Source organism: Anomalospiza imberbis, chromosome Z (genome assembly GCF_031753505.1).
Source record: "Anomalospiza imberbis isolate Cuckoo-Finch-1a 21T00152 chromosome Z, ASM3175350v1, whole genome shotgun sequence".
In the NCBI taxonomy this organism is placed as follows: domain Eukaryota; kingdom Metazoa; phylum Chordata; class Aves; order Passeriformes; family Viduidae; genus Anomalospiza; species Anomalospiza imberbis.
In genome coordinates this window covers 12,643,091-12,657,562 of record NC_089721.1, presented here as the reverse complement: position 1 = coordinate 12,657,562, position 14,472 = coordinate 12,643,091, and the positions used below count along the sequence as shown (strand labels likewise).

At 38.0% G+C, this 14,472-nt stretch overlaps 1 protein-coding gene and 1 long non-coding RNA gene across 2 annotated transcripts in view; one reads left to right on the top strand and one right to left on the bottom strand.

Moving 5' to 3' along the window:
- TTC33 (tetratricopeptide repeat domain 33) overlaps positions 1–9,738 on the top strand; it is a 41,807-nt gene extending 32,069 nt beyond the window's left edge. The window contains exons 3-4 of the mRNA XM_068176925.1: positions 121–252; positions 8,871–9,738. Of these exons, the coding sequence (XP_068033026.1) occupies positions 121–252; positions 8,871–9,221 (483 nt within the window). The 3' untranslated portion in view covers positions 9,222–9,738. The remainder of the gene's footprint in view (positions 1–120; positions 253–8,870) is intronic.
- A 3,401-nt stretch (positions 9,739–13,139) lies between these two features.
- On the bottom strand, positions 13,140–14,211 carry LOC137464867 (uncharacterized). The gene is made up of 2 exons (XR_010994455.1): positions 13,894–14,211; positions 13,140–13,450 (listed from the first exon to the last, which is right to left on the bottom strand). It is a non-coding gene; the product is annotated as an uncharacterized lncRNA (long non-coding RNA).
- Between the last annotated feature and the right edge of the window lie 261 nt (positions 14,212–14,472).

The window sequence follows — 14,472 nt, the reverse complement described above, 5'->3', positions numbered from 1 at the left end:
TGGGTAAGATGAATCTTAGTTATTTAAACAGTGGTAGTTGTATGGGTAATCCCAGAAGAGTTAAATTTATTTTCAGTTTTGCTTATTTTTCTTCCTCTTCTTTTTCTATTTCTGATACAGGTCCTGATGTCTTTACATGAAATGTTCCCAGCAGTGCATGCAGCAGAAATGGCTGTCCAGAAAAACCCACGTTCCTGGGATGCCTGGCAGACTTTGGGACGGGCCCAGCTTGGATTAGGAGACATAGCACTGGTATATACTACATATAAGTATATCCTTATGCTAACTTGAACATAGACAAGGAAAAAGATTGTTATTATTTATTTCCAGTGTTCCCTCTGCTTTATTGTGTTTTACAAATGCTTCCTCTGTGGTTTTGTTGCTGGACTTGTGGAAGACCAGTGTAGCTCAGAGACTTTTGTGTCATATACTACATTTATGTCGTGGCTTTATGCAATAGAACAATTATTCTGACATAACTGCACATTCTGTGTGTTGTACTGCTACAGTGCAGCTCACCATAGTTTAAAGATGAGAATAATGTGAAGTCCACGGATCAGCTGATAATTCAGGCTCAGTTTTTGCACACGCCTGCTTATAAAATTCTAGTGTCATGCTTTCCTTGTGTCCCGCTTATGCAGCAAATAACGTGTGCTCATTCCTGCTTTCCTCTGGCTCCCTGACCTCAAATGGTGGCTGAGGTTGCTTCTTTGTTTGATAAGAGAGCAAAAAGCCAGGGATGCTCTGCAGTAGCTGAAGTAGTATCCTTTTCTTCTGGGGTATAACAGTTTTTTGCTAGTTTCTGTGAAAACTCAACAGGTGAACTTTCAAATTCAGACACATTCCCAGAGGTCCATTAGAAAAACATTGCATCATGACCTCTTAAATGAAAAAAGATACTGGTTGTATTTTGAAGAGAAGTAGCTGTGTGCTGTTTTGATACAAATAATTTTGTTGGTAATTTAGAGTGGTTTTGCAAAGTTACAATGTTTGGTCTGAAAATTTTCAAGAATTGAAAAAATGGTAGGGTTTTTTTATGGAGTTTAACAATTCATACAAAACTAATTTTTAAAATGTTAAGAGGCAGTGTTAAAAACCCCAAACCAACCAAAACAAATGCAAACCGTGAATCACCTAGAGTCACAAAATGGTTTGACTTGGAGGGAACCTTAAAGATCATCTAATTCCAACCCCATCCAGCCTGGCCTTGAACATTCCCGGAGATGGGGCATCCACAGCTTCTCTGGACAACCTGTTCGAGGTTCTCAGCACTTTCACAGTAAAGAATATCTTCCTGACACCTAAATTTCTCCCATTTCAGTTTATTCCCACAGCTCCTTGTTTCTACAGTCCCTGACGAAGAGTCCCTCTCCAGCTTCCCTGTATTCCCCCTTCACATACTGGCAGGTTGCCATGAGGTCTTCACACAACCTTGTCTTCTCCAGGCTGAACAGCCCCAACTTTCTCACCCCATCCTCACTGGGGAGGTGCTCCAGTCCTGTTAGACAAAACCTAAGACAAAGGCTGTGTGTTACTGATGTGCAGTGTGCATCCTTTGTTGGTGCATTACTGTAATATGAAATATCTCATATAAATCCATGCATATCTGCATTTCAGTAGTGTGACATTCCATGGCTTTTGTGGTGTAGAAGGTTAGGGTTGATGGTCTGGTCTGTCTGGATCTTTTCCTTTTAAGTGTATGAAACTGTCACTGTAAATTATGCCTGAGAATTTTAAATGCACTAGTCTCAGGAAAATTAGAGTTTTATTTCCTACAAGCATCCTAAGTAACTGATACTGCCTATTCTGTAAAAAATGCTATAGTTGCTGTAATATCAGTTATAAATAGTAATATACCTGTACTAGTTAACACCCAGCAGGTTGATTCATCAAATCCTGTAAGATTTTTCTACATAGACAAGTCATGAAGTGCCAGTGGGACTGGATATCTTGAGTGCTGTGGACTTAGTGTTCACATTATATTAATTTTGTCTTATTTTAGAGTAGCACTTCAGGTGCCCTCTTAGAATGCATTGTTGAGCTTAATCAGAAAGGGATCTAATTTATGTATCTGAAACTATTCAGTGATGCAAAGCAAAGCATTTTAAGTGGGAACAATCAGAGATTTGCATCAAAGCACTTCATTCATCTGAAACACTGCTCGAGGTGCTCCTGTAATTGTTAAATTGACCTTACAGTGGTGAAGAGTGAGGGAGAGAGGAGGGGTTATTACAGCTAGTTTGCCCTCTTAGTTTTTGATTGTCTCTGAGTAGGGAGCCTGAGGTGTGGAAGCTCCTGGTGGTGTCCCCAGTGCTGCGGTACTGCGTGTTCATAATTCATTGCCTTTCTGTCTGTAGGTTGAACTGCCTTCTGATAAATATGTTTTCACATACAGAGAAGTTGGGAAAGTCTTCTAAAATGCAAATAATGTTCACTATTTGTTTTTGAACCAAGTGATTTTTAAGGAATATTAAGAGGCTAAAACTGAAGGAGTTTTAAAATAAAAAATTAGTTCATAGTTACTGAACTTGTGGAGTCTTCTAGACCAAATGGTTTTTCCACTAGTCTCTCATTGCCACAATTTTGTATTTTTTCCCTGTATCATATTTTTTACAAAGAAAAGTAAATAAAGCACAAATATCAAGGCATTTTTAGGTTTTTTTTTTTTTTTTGAGATTTAGGAATTACTGTCCTTCTCAAGAACTGCTTCCTCTGCTTCTTTGTTTCATTTCTCCCCCACCAACATCTGTCTTCATTACCCACATCCTGCCAAATGGTCTGTTGTGAATACTTTTATTACTTCACAATGAATGATGGATATTTTCTTAGCGAAAAAACCAATTTGCTGTATTTTAATTTGAAGTTTCCCAGATCTAAAATGCTGCTTCCAAACAACTCTAATGTATATTGTGAGCTGTGTAAAAATAAAAGAAATAAAGATTTGCTTGGATTTAGTTTTTGTCAAACTTGTGACAAAAAGAATGAGCTAAATTAGGCCCTTTTTATTTAGCTTTTATGAAAGTTGTTTGCTGTTTTTCCCCCTGAATTTAATAAATAGGATAATTCAACAGTAATACTTAAATGTGAGCAAGGAAAACTTTATTTCTGTAAAGGCAGAAATTCCTTAAATTCTACAAATCAATGTGCAGAGCACACCTGAGTAAACCTGCAATGTGAATGTAGTAACTGTAGAAATATAGCCAGGCTTGGAGTATTTCTCTTATTTCATTTCAAATACTTGGTTTTACAAATTAAATTTCCTATACTGCTGATAACATCTTAAGTAGTGAACAATTTCACACTAATAGCTTCATTACAACAGTTCCTCCCGTGAGACAGGGTGAGCCCCATGCTTTGATTAATCAAGGAGAAAAAAAGGAAGGAAACCCAAACAAAAGCAATATTTAAAAGAAAAAGCAAAACTAATCGCAAAAAAAAAAATCAAGGACTGAATGAAAGCATTGAATTTCCCACCATGGAGAAATTCATCAGCCCTGTGACATGGTCATGGGCAGCCAGCTCAGGTGACCCTGCTTGAGCAGGGGCTTCTTAGGCCCAGGTGACCTTAGAAGGTCCTGGCCACCCTCAGCCATCCTGTGGTTCTGTGACTTCAGCTTTACCTCGTTCTGGGTCCCTGGCAAATGTGGAGTACTGAGGATCACAAAGTTGAGAGGGTAGATCTGTAAATATGCACCAGTTGTGCGTGGGTTTTGTTAGATGTTTTGAAGGATGTGGTTTCCTGTATTCCTGCTAAGCAGTTAGTGCTTTAGCAGTCTTGTAAGTGTGACACAACATTTCGTCAAAAGAATCATGCCTTGACGGTATGTATCTTCAGACCAGCCCTTTCCTTTCATCTCTCTTGAAAGAAATAGTTTTGGGTCTTTTAGATAAATGGCGGGAGTTTTATACTCCGGAAGAGAGAAATGACTGTGTTTTATTGGAATGAAGCTAATTAACGTAACTAATCTGAATTTGAGATAATTTTTCAACATGTTACAAATGTTAGCATTTAGCAGCATAGAGTATTTTGGTAATAAAAAGGAAATTGGTAGTTGGCCTTCCACTGAGAAGTCAAAGTATTTAGAAAATGCTAAGTTAATAGAGAAAATACTATGCTTTTTCATTTAAAGTGGAGTTCTGTTAAATTATTTTCAACAGCTTTAAATAGTCCTACTGATTTATTGAAATAATAGTCAGTAATATCAGCTTCCCCAGGAAGGTTTTGTGTGAATCCTCTCCATCTACTATAGAGTAAATATTTTTTCTTTTTTAGCCACTGTTAGAAATCATAAATATATTTTGTGATAGTGATTGTTAATGCACAAAAAGATCTTATAGTCAGAGGTGATTTTTATTTTCCATCAAGAAAGCTGAAGGGCGGACAAGTCTCCAAAAGTTTAAATGCCCTTTTCAGCTACATTTCTGCCGGGATACTCGGTTTTTGTAAGTGATTGTGGCTGATTTAGCTGGTGCCTACCTTTGTCAGATGCTCAGGACTTTTGAGGAGTGAGACCTTTTAATTGAAAGCTTTAGCTAAATCAGATGCACAGGACAAGACAAACAGGAATGTTGAACAAGGTTTATTTGGCCATTGTTAATAAAGAAGTAAATGTGTTCTTGCGTTTTCCAGATTTGCAAGGTGAAAGTACTGATAATGCTTAAGCTTTATTTTCATAGGCTAACTATGTCAGTTTTTAGAATGGGATTGATTTTTGTGGTTGTTGTTTCCTTGGTCTTCCTGGATCATAGCCTTGTGTCTGGTAGAGCAGAGTGTAAGAGGTCTGTCTGGTAGAGGCAGCCTGAAGCAGTGATTCAGCAGAACATGCAGCAGCCTTGCAGGGGTGTGCACCTAGGTAGAAGGGCAGAAGGGCAGTAAATGTGAGGAAAGAGGACTGTGAGGAAATTAGTTGTTGCAAAATGACATCTGTGAAATCTGTCACCGAAGCAAAAGAAAGTACAGGAGGGGGATAAGGAGGGTACAAACTTCTTCAAAAAGAGAAAAAGGAAGGTGTGGAAGTGGAGATATCTCACATCTACCAGATGGAAATAAAGACTTTTATGCATTTGTAATTTAACCAAATCCCAATAAGCATAAGGCAAAAATAGTCTTTCACATCTGGAAAATTACTATATTTCAAGTACTTTCTCCAGACCATGAGATCTCCAGAACCTTTGAATAAAATGGTTTTGGAAATGTAAGAAGTGCAAAATAATATGTTCATCTAATTTTGTAAGACACTAGAATTACTTTTGATGAAATTTCCAGAGAGATTTTTTTTTACTGAAAAGCAGAAATAATCTGAACAGAAAATTACACAGAAAAGTTCAAGATGACAGTTTAAAGTAATAAAAAAAAATTAAAAAAAAAAATCTGCCATTCAGATTAACCATATAAACTATTAAACTAGAGTGAAAATACCTGAAAGGATGGGACTTTTTTTCTTGTTTGAAGGACAGAAATGTCATGAAGAGTCTTTAAATATACTAAAATGTCTTATTTCTCTATTTTCTACATTACTGTGATAAATGCTTCTGTAAAAATTAGTTATTTATGTTCATGGTGAGTAGTACAAAAATAAGACTCAAATTCCAATAATATATTGTCATGGAATAGAAAGTTTTGGTTTCGAAGGGACCTGTAAAAGTCCCCTAGTCCAACCCCCTGCAAACAGCCAGGACATCTTCAGCTAGACCAGAGGTTCTTGCTCTTGCTCTTGCTCAGAGCCCTGTCCAGCCTGGCCTTAAAAGTTTCCAGGCATTAACCATCTCTCTGGGCAACCTGTTACAGCATCTCAGTAAATCACTGTAAACAGCATCTTCCTTATATCTAGCCTGAATCTACCCTTTTTCAGTTTAAAGTCATTACCCCTTTTTCTATCACTGCATGTCCTTTTAAAAGTCTTTCTCCAGCTCTTTTGTGGGTCCTTACAGGTACTGGGAGGCTGTTGTAAGGTGTCACTGAACCCTTCTCTCTCCAGGCCCAATAGCCCCAATGCTCCCAGTGTCCTCATAGGAGTTGTGCTCCAGGCTCTTGATCCTATTTACTGCCTCCTCTGGGCTCACTCCAGCAGGTCCCTGTCCCTCTGTGCTGGGAGCCAGAGCTGGATGCAGTGCTCCAGGTGGGTCTCAGCAGAGCAGAGCAGAACAGAGGGGCAGAATCTCCTCCCTCTCCTGCTGCCCACGGGGCTCTGGATGCAGCCCAGGACACATTTGGCTCTCTGGGCTGTGAGTGCCATAGCCAGGGCATGTACAGCTTTTCATTCATCAACAGCCCCAAGGACTATGCTGAGTGCTGTGAAAACACACAAACAAAAAAATTTCCATATTAAAGATCATTTAACACAGAAAATGATTACTTACTTTACCAGTAGAAATCCTTTAAAACAGGTCAGAAAGTGTCTGCCTGGTGTAATATAAAGGTCTACCACATACTTTGGTAACATATACAACCTCTTAAAATACTGGCTATTTTGGGGGGTTCTGTATAGTTACTAAGTCCATGTGTTACAGAAATTTCTAAAAAAAAGTGTAGTCTGATCAGAATTGCCCTTCACACTTGAAGGCTATGCAGACCAGCAGAGGAGACTCTACTTATGGGACAAATGGAAGATTGTTTGCTACAGAATACTATTTAGTGAGACAAAACGTAAAATACGTCAAAAATACAGATATTTCAAATACTGTAATTCCACAAGGAAGAATGTCTCACAGAAGGTTTTACATTGCACTTCCTTACAGAAGCAAAAGCAGATACATGACTGTACTGATAAAAAGTCCTGTAGTTCTTATATGCAGGGTCTCTAAAATCACAGCTCCTCTTTAAAATGAGGCTAGAAATACTGATTTTATGTAGTGTCACTGTGTTTCCTTAAGTGTGACAGGAAATTGGAGAAGGATATTTACATCTCCATTAAGGGAAAAATTAAAAGTACCACTGTTCTTTTCTTTTGTCCTAATATAAATTAATGGCTTTGGGCACTGTTCCAGTGGCAGCATAAAATTTTAAATGGATGACAAGTGTATATTTTTCAGTTTTACTTCACTGGTTTAAAATTAATCCCTCTGATCTTTTGCAGCACTTAAAAATTTACTTCATTATTTTGTTATTTCTTTATAAAAATGTCAAGCACAAAAACTCTTTTCTAATAGATTTACTAAGATGATCTTTTTATGCTGTATTGTATGAATCATCAAAACAGCTTTGACGCTTACCAAATGTTATTTATTGTGCATGAATATAACTATATAGACATGTTTTAATTAGGGCACCTCTTTCATGGAAAGCTTAAAAGCAGATGGTGTTTGTTTATATTTTTTTTCAACAGAAATACAAAAATGAGCATTTAGTGTTTACTTGTTCATGTGTCCCTGAAAATTAAAAGCTAGCAAAGTTGAATAAAGTGACACTGCTTAACAAGAACTAAACTTCAGTTCTTCTTCTGATTAAAGTTCAGCATGCTCCTGCACTTCAGAACTGGCTGTGGACCAATAATCAAGCTTGTTTTTTTATCTGGAATCGAAAGGCTGCTTTTTACAACATCAGTAATACTGACAGCATAGGCAGCATTTCTTAAATCTGATTTTGTATCTATTTCTTTTGAGTTCCCATCATATGGAGTCCATATATTCATCTGTGCCATCAGAAGGATGAACTATCAGTTTCTGTCAATGCAGAAGAAAAGTTGTGATTTTCCAAATTAATTGGCATAAACCAATATAAATACATTATATATTATAAACTACTTATAATATATTATAAACTATATATAATATATTATAAACTACAACAGAATATGTAAACTGTGGTTTACCATGTCTTTAAAGTTTTAATATTCAAGTTGCCAGAAATCTTCCCAAATATCATACCAATCCATATCATCACAGTTTTCCCATCTTACAGGAAAGCTTCTGTAAATGTCATAAAAGAGTTTGGTCACTAAGGTGACCCATTTTCGTAACTGACTGTACAGTCACAAATGTGAAATACACTCATGCTTTTGTTTACATGTACCTAAGTTTGAGGAGGTAGGTTCAGCCTTGACCACTGTTAAGATAACTGCAAGACAATACAGTTGTTAATTCTTGGTGTAGCTTTTTTCTAGTATTGTAGCAACCTCTTATTTTAGATGGTCACATTTCTTTGTTTTTAATTTCACAGCTTCTCTGTTGAGGATTTGTATTTGTGAGTATTTTCCCAGTTGAACTGAAAGAAAGGAGAAGCATCACTAACTACACTTACTTCTACTAATATTATGTTGTTTATAAGATTATAGAAGTTCTTTCTTAGAGCAACTCTCAAGGTTTGGAGTTCATTTGGCTTCTTCTGTGCATTTATTTAGGTGTTTTTATAACCACATGCCTATTACAGAAACTCTTTACCATGTGGCTAGTTATAGTGTAGTGTTAGATCTGCATGTGAAATGACTGCATTCTAATTTAAAGGCAGCAATACCAGTGATAATTCAAATTCTAGTCATCAATTCTCTGTATTTCTTTAAACCATATCTCTGCTTTTGCCTTTACTTATATCTGATTATGAGAGAAAAGTGGAACAGGAAACCATCCAAAAAATTGTTTTTCCATTACCTTTTTAATAACAACATTGCTTTTCATATTTGAACCCTTTATTTGTGCCCTTGTTGCCAGGTACCTAGTTTATTCACGCATTTTTGTCCTTTCAGACACAATTGTTTGGGGGTGAGGCTGCTATTGAAGCAAGATGATTGAAGATTGTTCAAATAAAGATGGGAATAAAATGGCTTTTGGCTTTGCTCAAATGATGTATATAATTGTATTGTTGTTGTTAATTTTTATGAAAAAGGCAGGCTTTAAAGTGTCCCATTTTTGTTTCTTCCTTGTTCTGCTTATAGGCAATCCGAAGCTTCCAGGTATCCTTACACATCTTTCCAATGAACCCTGAAGTATGGAAAGAAGACCTTTCCTGGGCAAGAAAACTACAGGAACAGCAGAAGGCCACAAAGACTGAGTCAGTGCAAGCACTGGCAAAAGGAAAAAAGCTTGTACAAGAGTCAGTCCCAGACTATGACTTTGAAAGTGATGAAATTATGGCAGTCTGTGCTGCCACTGCAGAGAAGGAGAAAGCTCTTTCAGCAGCTAAAACGATGGTGATTGTGTCTGCTTCAGGCACAGTAGAGACTGTTACCGGGCAGGACAATTGTCCTGCAACTCCTGATGAAACCCTTTTCATCAGGGCCCGGTAGGGCAGTCTCGTGGGCTGTCATACCCATAGTTCTAAGAACTGCTGTTACTTACTGTATTTTGCTTACTCTGTGCTTGTTCTATTTTTATTAAATGGTAAGATAGCCTACAAAAGTTAAAAAATTGAAGTTATTTTTCTTTCCTTGATTAAAAAATCAATGACTGAGTTGTTGTTCCAGCTGTACTTGTCAAAAAGAAAGCCAAGAGTTGATTCTAAAAATTCTAAATTCTTACAAACAAATGTAATGTTGAAATGCTTAACTGCATTCTAACAGCTGCTTTCATCTTTGTGTATTTCATAATTTTACAAGTTAATGTGTACATTTTCCCAGTAATTAGGAAAGTTTTATTTAAACTGTAAAAGTTCTGTGGTTTATCCCCAGCTGGCAACTCAGGTCCAAACAGCTGACTGCCTCCTGGTGGAATGGGGGGGAGAATTGGAAGAGTAAAAGTAAAAGAGCTTGTGGGCTGAGATGGAGACAGCCTAATAGGGAAAGCAAAAGCTGCACATGCAAGCAAGGGAAAACAAGGGATTCACCCACCAGTTCCCATGGGCAGGCAGGTGTTCAGCCATCCCCAGGAAAGCAGGGCTACATGATGTGTGACTTGGGAAGACACTCAGAATGTCCTCCCTTCCCCTACCTCCTTCTTTTCCCAGTTCTGTGTATTGTGCTGTGACATTTAATATCCCTGTCATCAGTTGGAGTCAACTGTTCTGGCTTGTCTCCTCCTAGCTTCTTGTACACCCCCAGTCTTCTTGCTGGTGGGGTGGGATGAGGAGCAGGAAAAAGTCTTGACCTGGTGCAAGCAATGCTCAGTAATAATAAAAACAACTGTGTGTTATCAACACTTGCCAGCACAAAATCAAAGTGTAGCCACCTACTTGCAACTCTGAAGAAAATAAAATCTATCCCAGCCAAAACCAGCACAAAAAGAAAGAATGTTTAAAAATTATTTAAATCACTATTAATTAACATTATTTTTCTTCCAGTAAAATTATGAACTGTTTTCTGTTATTGACAGTCTTTGTTTTCATTAAGATTACTTGTTCTATGAGAAGGTTTCCTATGAAGCAGGGATAGATTATTATTTTGTATGTCTGTGTGTGACAGATCTGATTTGTAGCCAAATCAAGTAGAAACCTTTATGTTGCTTTCCTTGGTGAGTGGGTTAAACACTTTCTGATCAGATGAAAGGAAATACTTTTCCAACCAAGGCCTTGAATGCTTAGTTACAACTAAATGATTCACCAGAAGAAAGAACACTGTGATTGAAACTGGCCTTTCCTTATCTTGTGTGCTGTGCTAGAGACATCACCAAAAGTAGAATGGTGGGAGTAGGAGATATGGCTGAATTGTATCATATTTGGGGCTTTTCTTTCCTAGTGAGGCTAATCTGATAAAGGGAGTCAATTTGCTTTTCCTAATTCTTATGACCTGCCATTGAAAGTATGCTCTTAGGGAAAAAAACAGTTTTCCAGGACAGCACTGCTGGAGTCTTCCTTCTTATCCTTTTTGGATTTTGGATGCAGAGGTGGGCAATAAGGCATGTACCCTGGGAAATTCTTTTCAGGGGAAGGTGGCAATTGGTTCCTCACACAGGCAGTTCAGAGAAATGAAATCAGGCTGTTTCTTTGATGTGCTCTGTGCTGAGACTGTTCTTATTTTATTGTCTTGGAGACATGGTAGAGATGATCACATCCTAAAAGTACTGGGAAAAAATTGTCCACTGAGGAATTCCTGAAGAATTCAGTTTGGGAACATAAAATTTGTACTTGATTTTGATAAAATTTTGTATGATAATAGATATATTGTTTTGTATACAAGTGAAACTTCTGAAATCAGTAATCTTTGCACTTTCCAAGTCTGATTTCTAATTTCAAAATAACGCATTTTAAAAGAAAATAATGTTGCTTGAGAAGTATAATGTTTTTACAGTGGAAAATGCATTGCAGAAAAGCTATCTCAAATAATACTTTCTGTTTATCTGATATCAGAATATATTTAAGAAGATACATACTGTTTTTAAAAAATACTTAATTGCCCTGTTGTACTAAGTTTTAATTAATTTTTGCAAGGTTCTCCCTGAATGTTTTATATATTTGTGAATTTTTAGATATCTGCTTGCATGAGCACACATTCACACAAAATCACATCCTTTACTATCTTCTGAGTATTCAAAATAATTAGAACTACAATGGCATAAATATATTAAGAAATGTAAAACATCATTATGCTACATTTTTATTTCTTCATTAAGTTCAGAATGATTTTAAATGCTTACTGGATAGGCACTTGATTAAGATATGGTTTGATATTTCAAATTATTAGAGTTGAAGGATTTCTTAATCTTTCTCCTATCAACTTAATCTAGTCAGCCATAGAAGAGTTAGCATGAGAGGGGTTTGGGCAGATTTCTTCAAAAAGAGATCTTTTCTGGCTGGAATAGGAGATGTGTGAGATGCTCTAGGGTACGTTTTCGTTTTGAAGGAGCTTGGTTGTATCCACCTCTTCTTTTCTTTCTTTACACTTTGTAATTGCATCAGTGTTCTGTCTTTACTCATACAGGAAGGGCTGCTGCCCTTCTCTCAGAGGCCTGTGTTATCACAGAATCTTTTTCCACTGAAATGATTCACAAAGTTCCTATTGACTTCAGCACTGCAGGGCCAGACTGCTGGAGGGGTGTACATCTGCACCATCAGGCTGTGCCGGGCTTGAGGGGTGGTGGTTTCCATCTCATGTACTAAATGTGTTTTCCTTCTGATTAGATTAGGTTATGAATTCTATGTATTGTTGGAACTGTAGTGTTTTGTAGAGCAGTTAAGTTCCTGGGACACTCATTTCAAAATGGGGAGAAGTTCAAATAACGATGATTTCAACATTATTTTTGTACAGCCTGCCATGTTTTGCATGTATGTAATTTTCTGGATCGGTTTGTGCTTTGAATAAAATATTGACTTCTGCTGCTTAGTGATGCCTGTTTATTCTTTGGATTACAACAAAAATAAGTATTATTTCCCATTCCAGAATGTTCCTCATTTAATAATTGACTTTTGTCTCTGGTGAACATGTTAATTTGTTTTAGTAAAAAAGAAAAGAAGACATCTTGGGGAAAAATATTTAACAAAAGATGATGCTCAGAGCTTTTAAACCTTTCAGGGATATCCACATGAAATGGAGCAAAAGGAGATATTATCCAAAACAGGATATTAGTGAAATACACTCCCTCTTTCACATTAGAAAATTATTTTTGTCTGTCATTATCATTAGTGGCAGTGACTGCAGCAGCTCTCATGTGTTTGCCTTCCATATGAATCACATACTAAAATGCTCAACTGTTGCATTCAAGAGGAAAGCTCAAGAGGATGCATTTTGCTTGATTAAAAAAAAAAATACAGTTAAACATTCAGATATATTTTTCCCTTTGAGTCCCTTCGGATGCAGTGGAAAGAAATATACAGCCTCACAGGGCCACTCATATGCCTTGTCAGGTAAGTATCAGAATGAGTTGAATCAGCCTCCCAAGGAGTCTAATTATTTCCCTTGACTACAAAGGAAGCTCAAGCTGACTGACTGGCAGTTAATATCAAATGCTGAAACTGGGCATGTGACTTCCACTCTGATAGATGGAGATAAATATCTTTTAAAACCTTATGGTACTGAGAGAGAAATAAATCCTTTCTGACAATACTGGAGGGTAAAAAAGGAATAAGGATTGCATAACACAACAGTGACTCTTGATAATACCATAAGATACTGGATTTTAAAAGTAGTCATGGAGAGAGATAAAAAGCAAATGGAGAAGTTTACTCTGGGTTTAGAGAACAAGATCAGAGAGGTAGCACTGGAAATTTGCTTGCCCACACAAGATAAGTTCCCTCCCACTCCTAAAACCAAGGGAAAGGAGGTAAAATACTAGCATTGAGATGCTATCTTTAATTTATTTTGAGTTCACAGAATTGCTATAAAACTATAATGACTGTAGTTAGGACTGGGGCACAGGTAAGCAGAGGCATGTGGGCTTGGTTTGTTGACAGGTTGCAGGACGTGTGTGTTTACTGTAGGTCACTGTCATGTTAACATGGTGTTCCCAGATGTGCTGGAGTCCCTGGGCTGTGGTATGTCCAGAGGGGCTGGTTCTGGAGCCGAGGGGCTGATGGGCATGGGTGACAGCTGAATCCTGCCAGGTGTGCTGCCTGGCTTTCAGGGCTGATTTCCTAAGTGCCATAAGGCTAGGAGCTGTAAGGATTGTAAAGGATAAATGATCAAAGGCAAAGATTAGATGAGGGAATCCAGCTTTGGTTTCACAAAGCAGGAGATTCACTGAGTTTCTAGCTCAGTGAAAGCTGGCAGGCCTACAAGAGGGCCTGGAGTGCAAAGGCCTGGTGGTATTTGGTAGCTTTAATAGTAAATCTGCCTTAAGTGGGCCAGGTTTGCTGTTGTGTCAGCCAGCAAAAATGAAATGTCAAAAGCTTCCTGACTTAGGATGTTGGCTGTGCCATTTGAAGATAGCAGATTACACTGAGCCTGTGCATTGGCACTGGGCCTGTAGCACCAGTTCGGGTCAGGCAGCACGGGTGTTCCCGACAGCAGGAATGTGTGAGCCTGATTTAAAACAGCCCAAGCCCTCTGACAGTACACCCTACACCCTTAACCATTCATAAGGCTAACTTACCATGGATCAGAGATTCAAACTAATCTACAGATCTTCACAGAAACCACTGTCTGGTACAGATACTGGCTCTCATCCTGCCTGTGGTGGGTGGATCCTCCAAGCCCTGCCACAGGACAGGGGCTTAAATTGAGTTTGGGCTGGGGTTTGGGGTGTGGTTGAGGGGCTGGAGGGCTAGCAGTGTCTCTGTAAAGGGTTCAGCAAAGCCGTGATCTGGGATGTGTGGGCAGGACACACTGCTGGAAGTGAGGAAGTGGGACTGCCGGTCACAGGACTAGCAGGGTGGATGGAGTTTGAGAGATACAAGTTTGGTATGAGAAATTTTTGAATCAGTACATTTTCTGTAAACACGGAGGACTGGGGAATGTGGATGGTGGTGTGAAAGGCCGTTCTGAGGGAATATGGACCTTTGGGGTTTGGGAATATAGGGGAGATATTGATGTGCGAGAAAGGAAACCCTTTTGTATATATGGAAACTACTCATAATACCTAGCAAGAAAATAACCTTTTAACCTCCATATGGCAAATTAGACTCTTCAAACTTGTAACCTTATTTTAGACTTGTCAAGCTCAGAGAGGCCA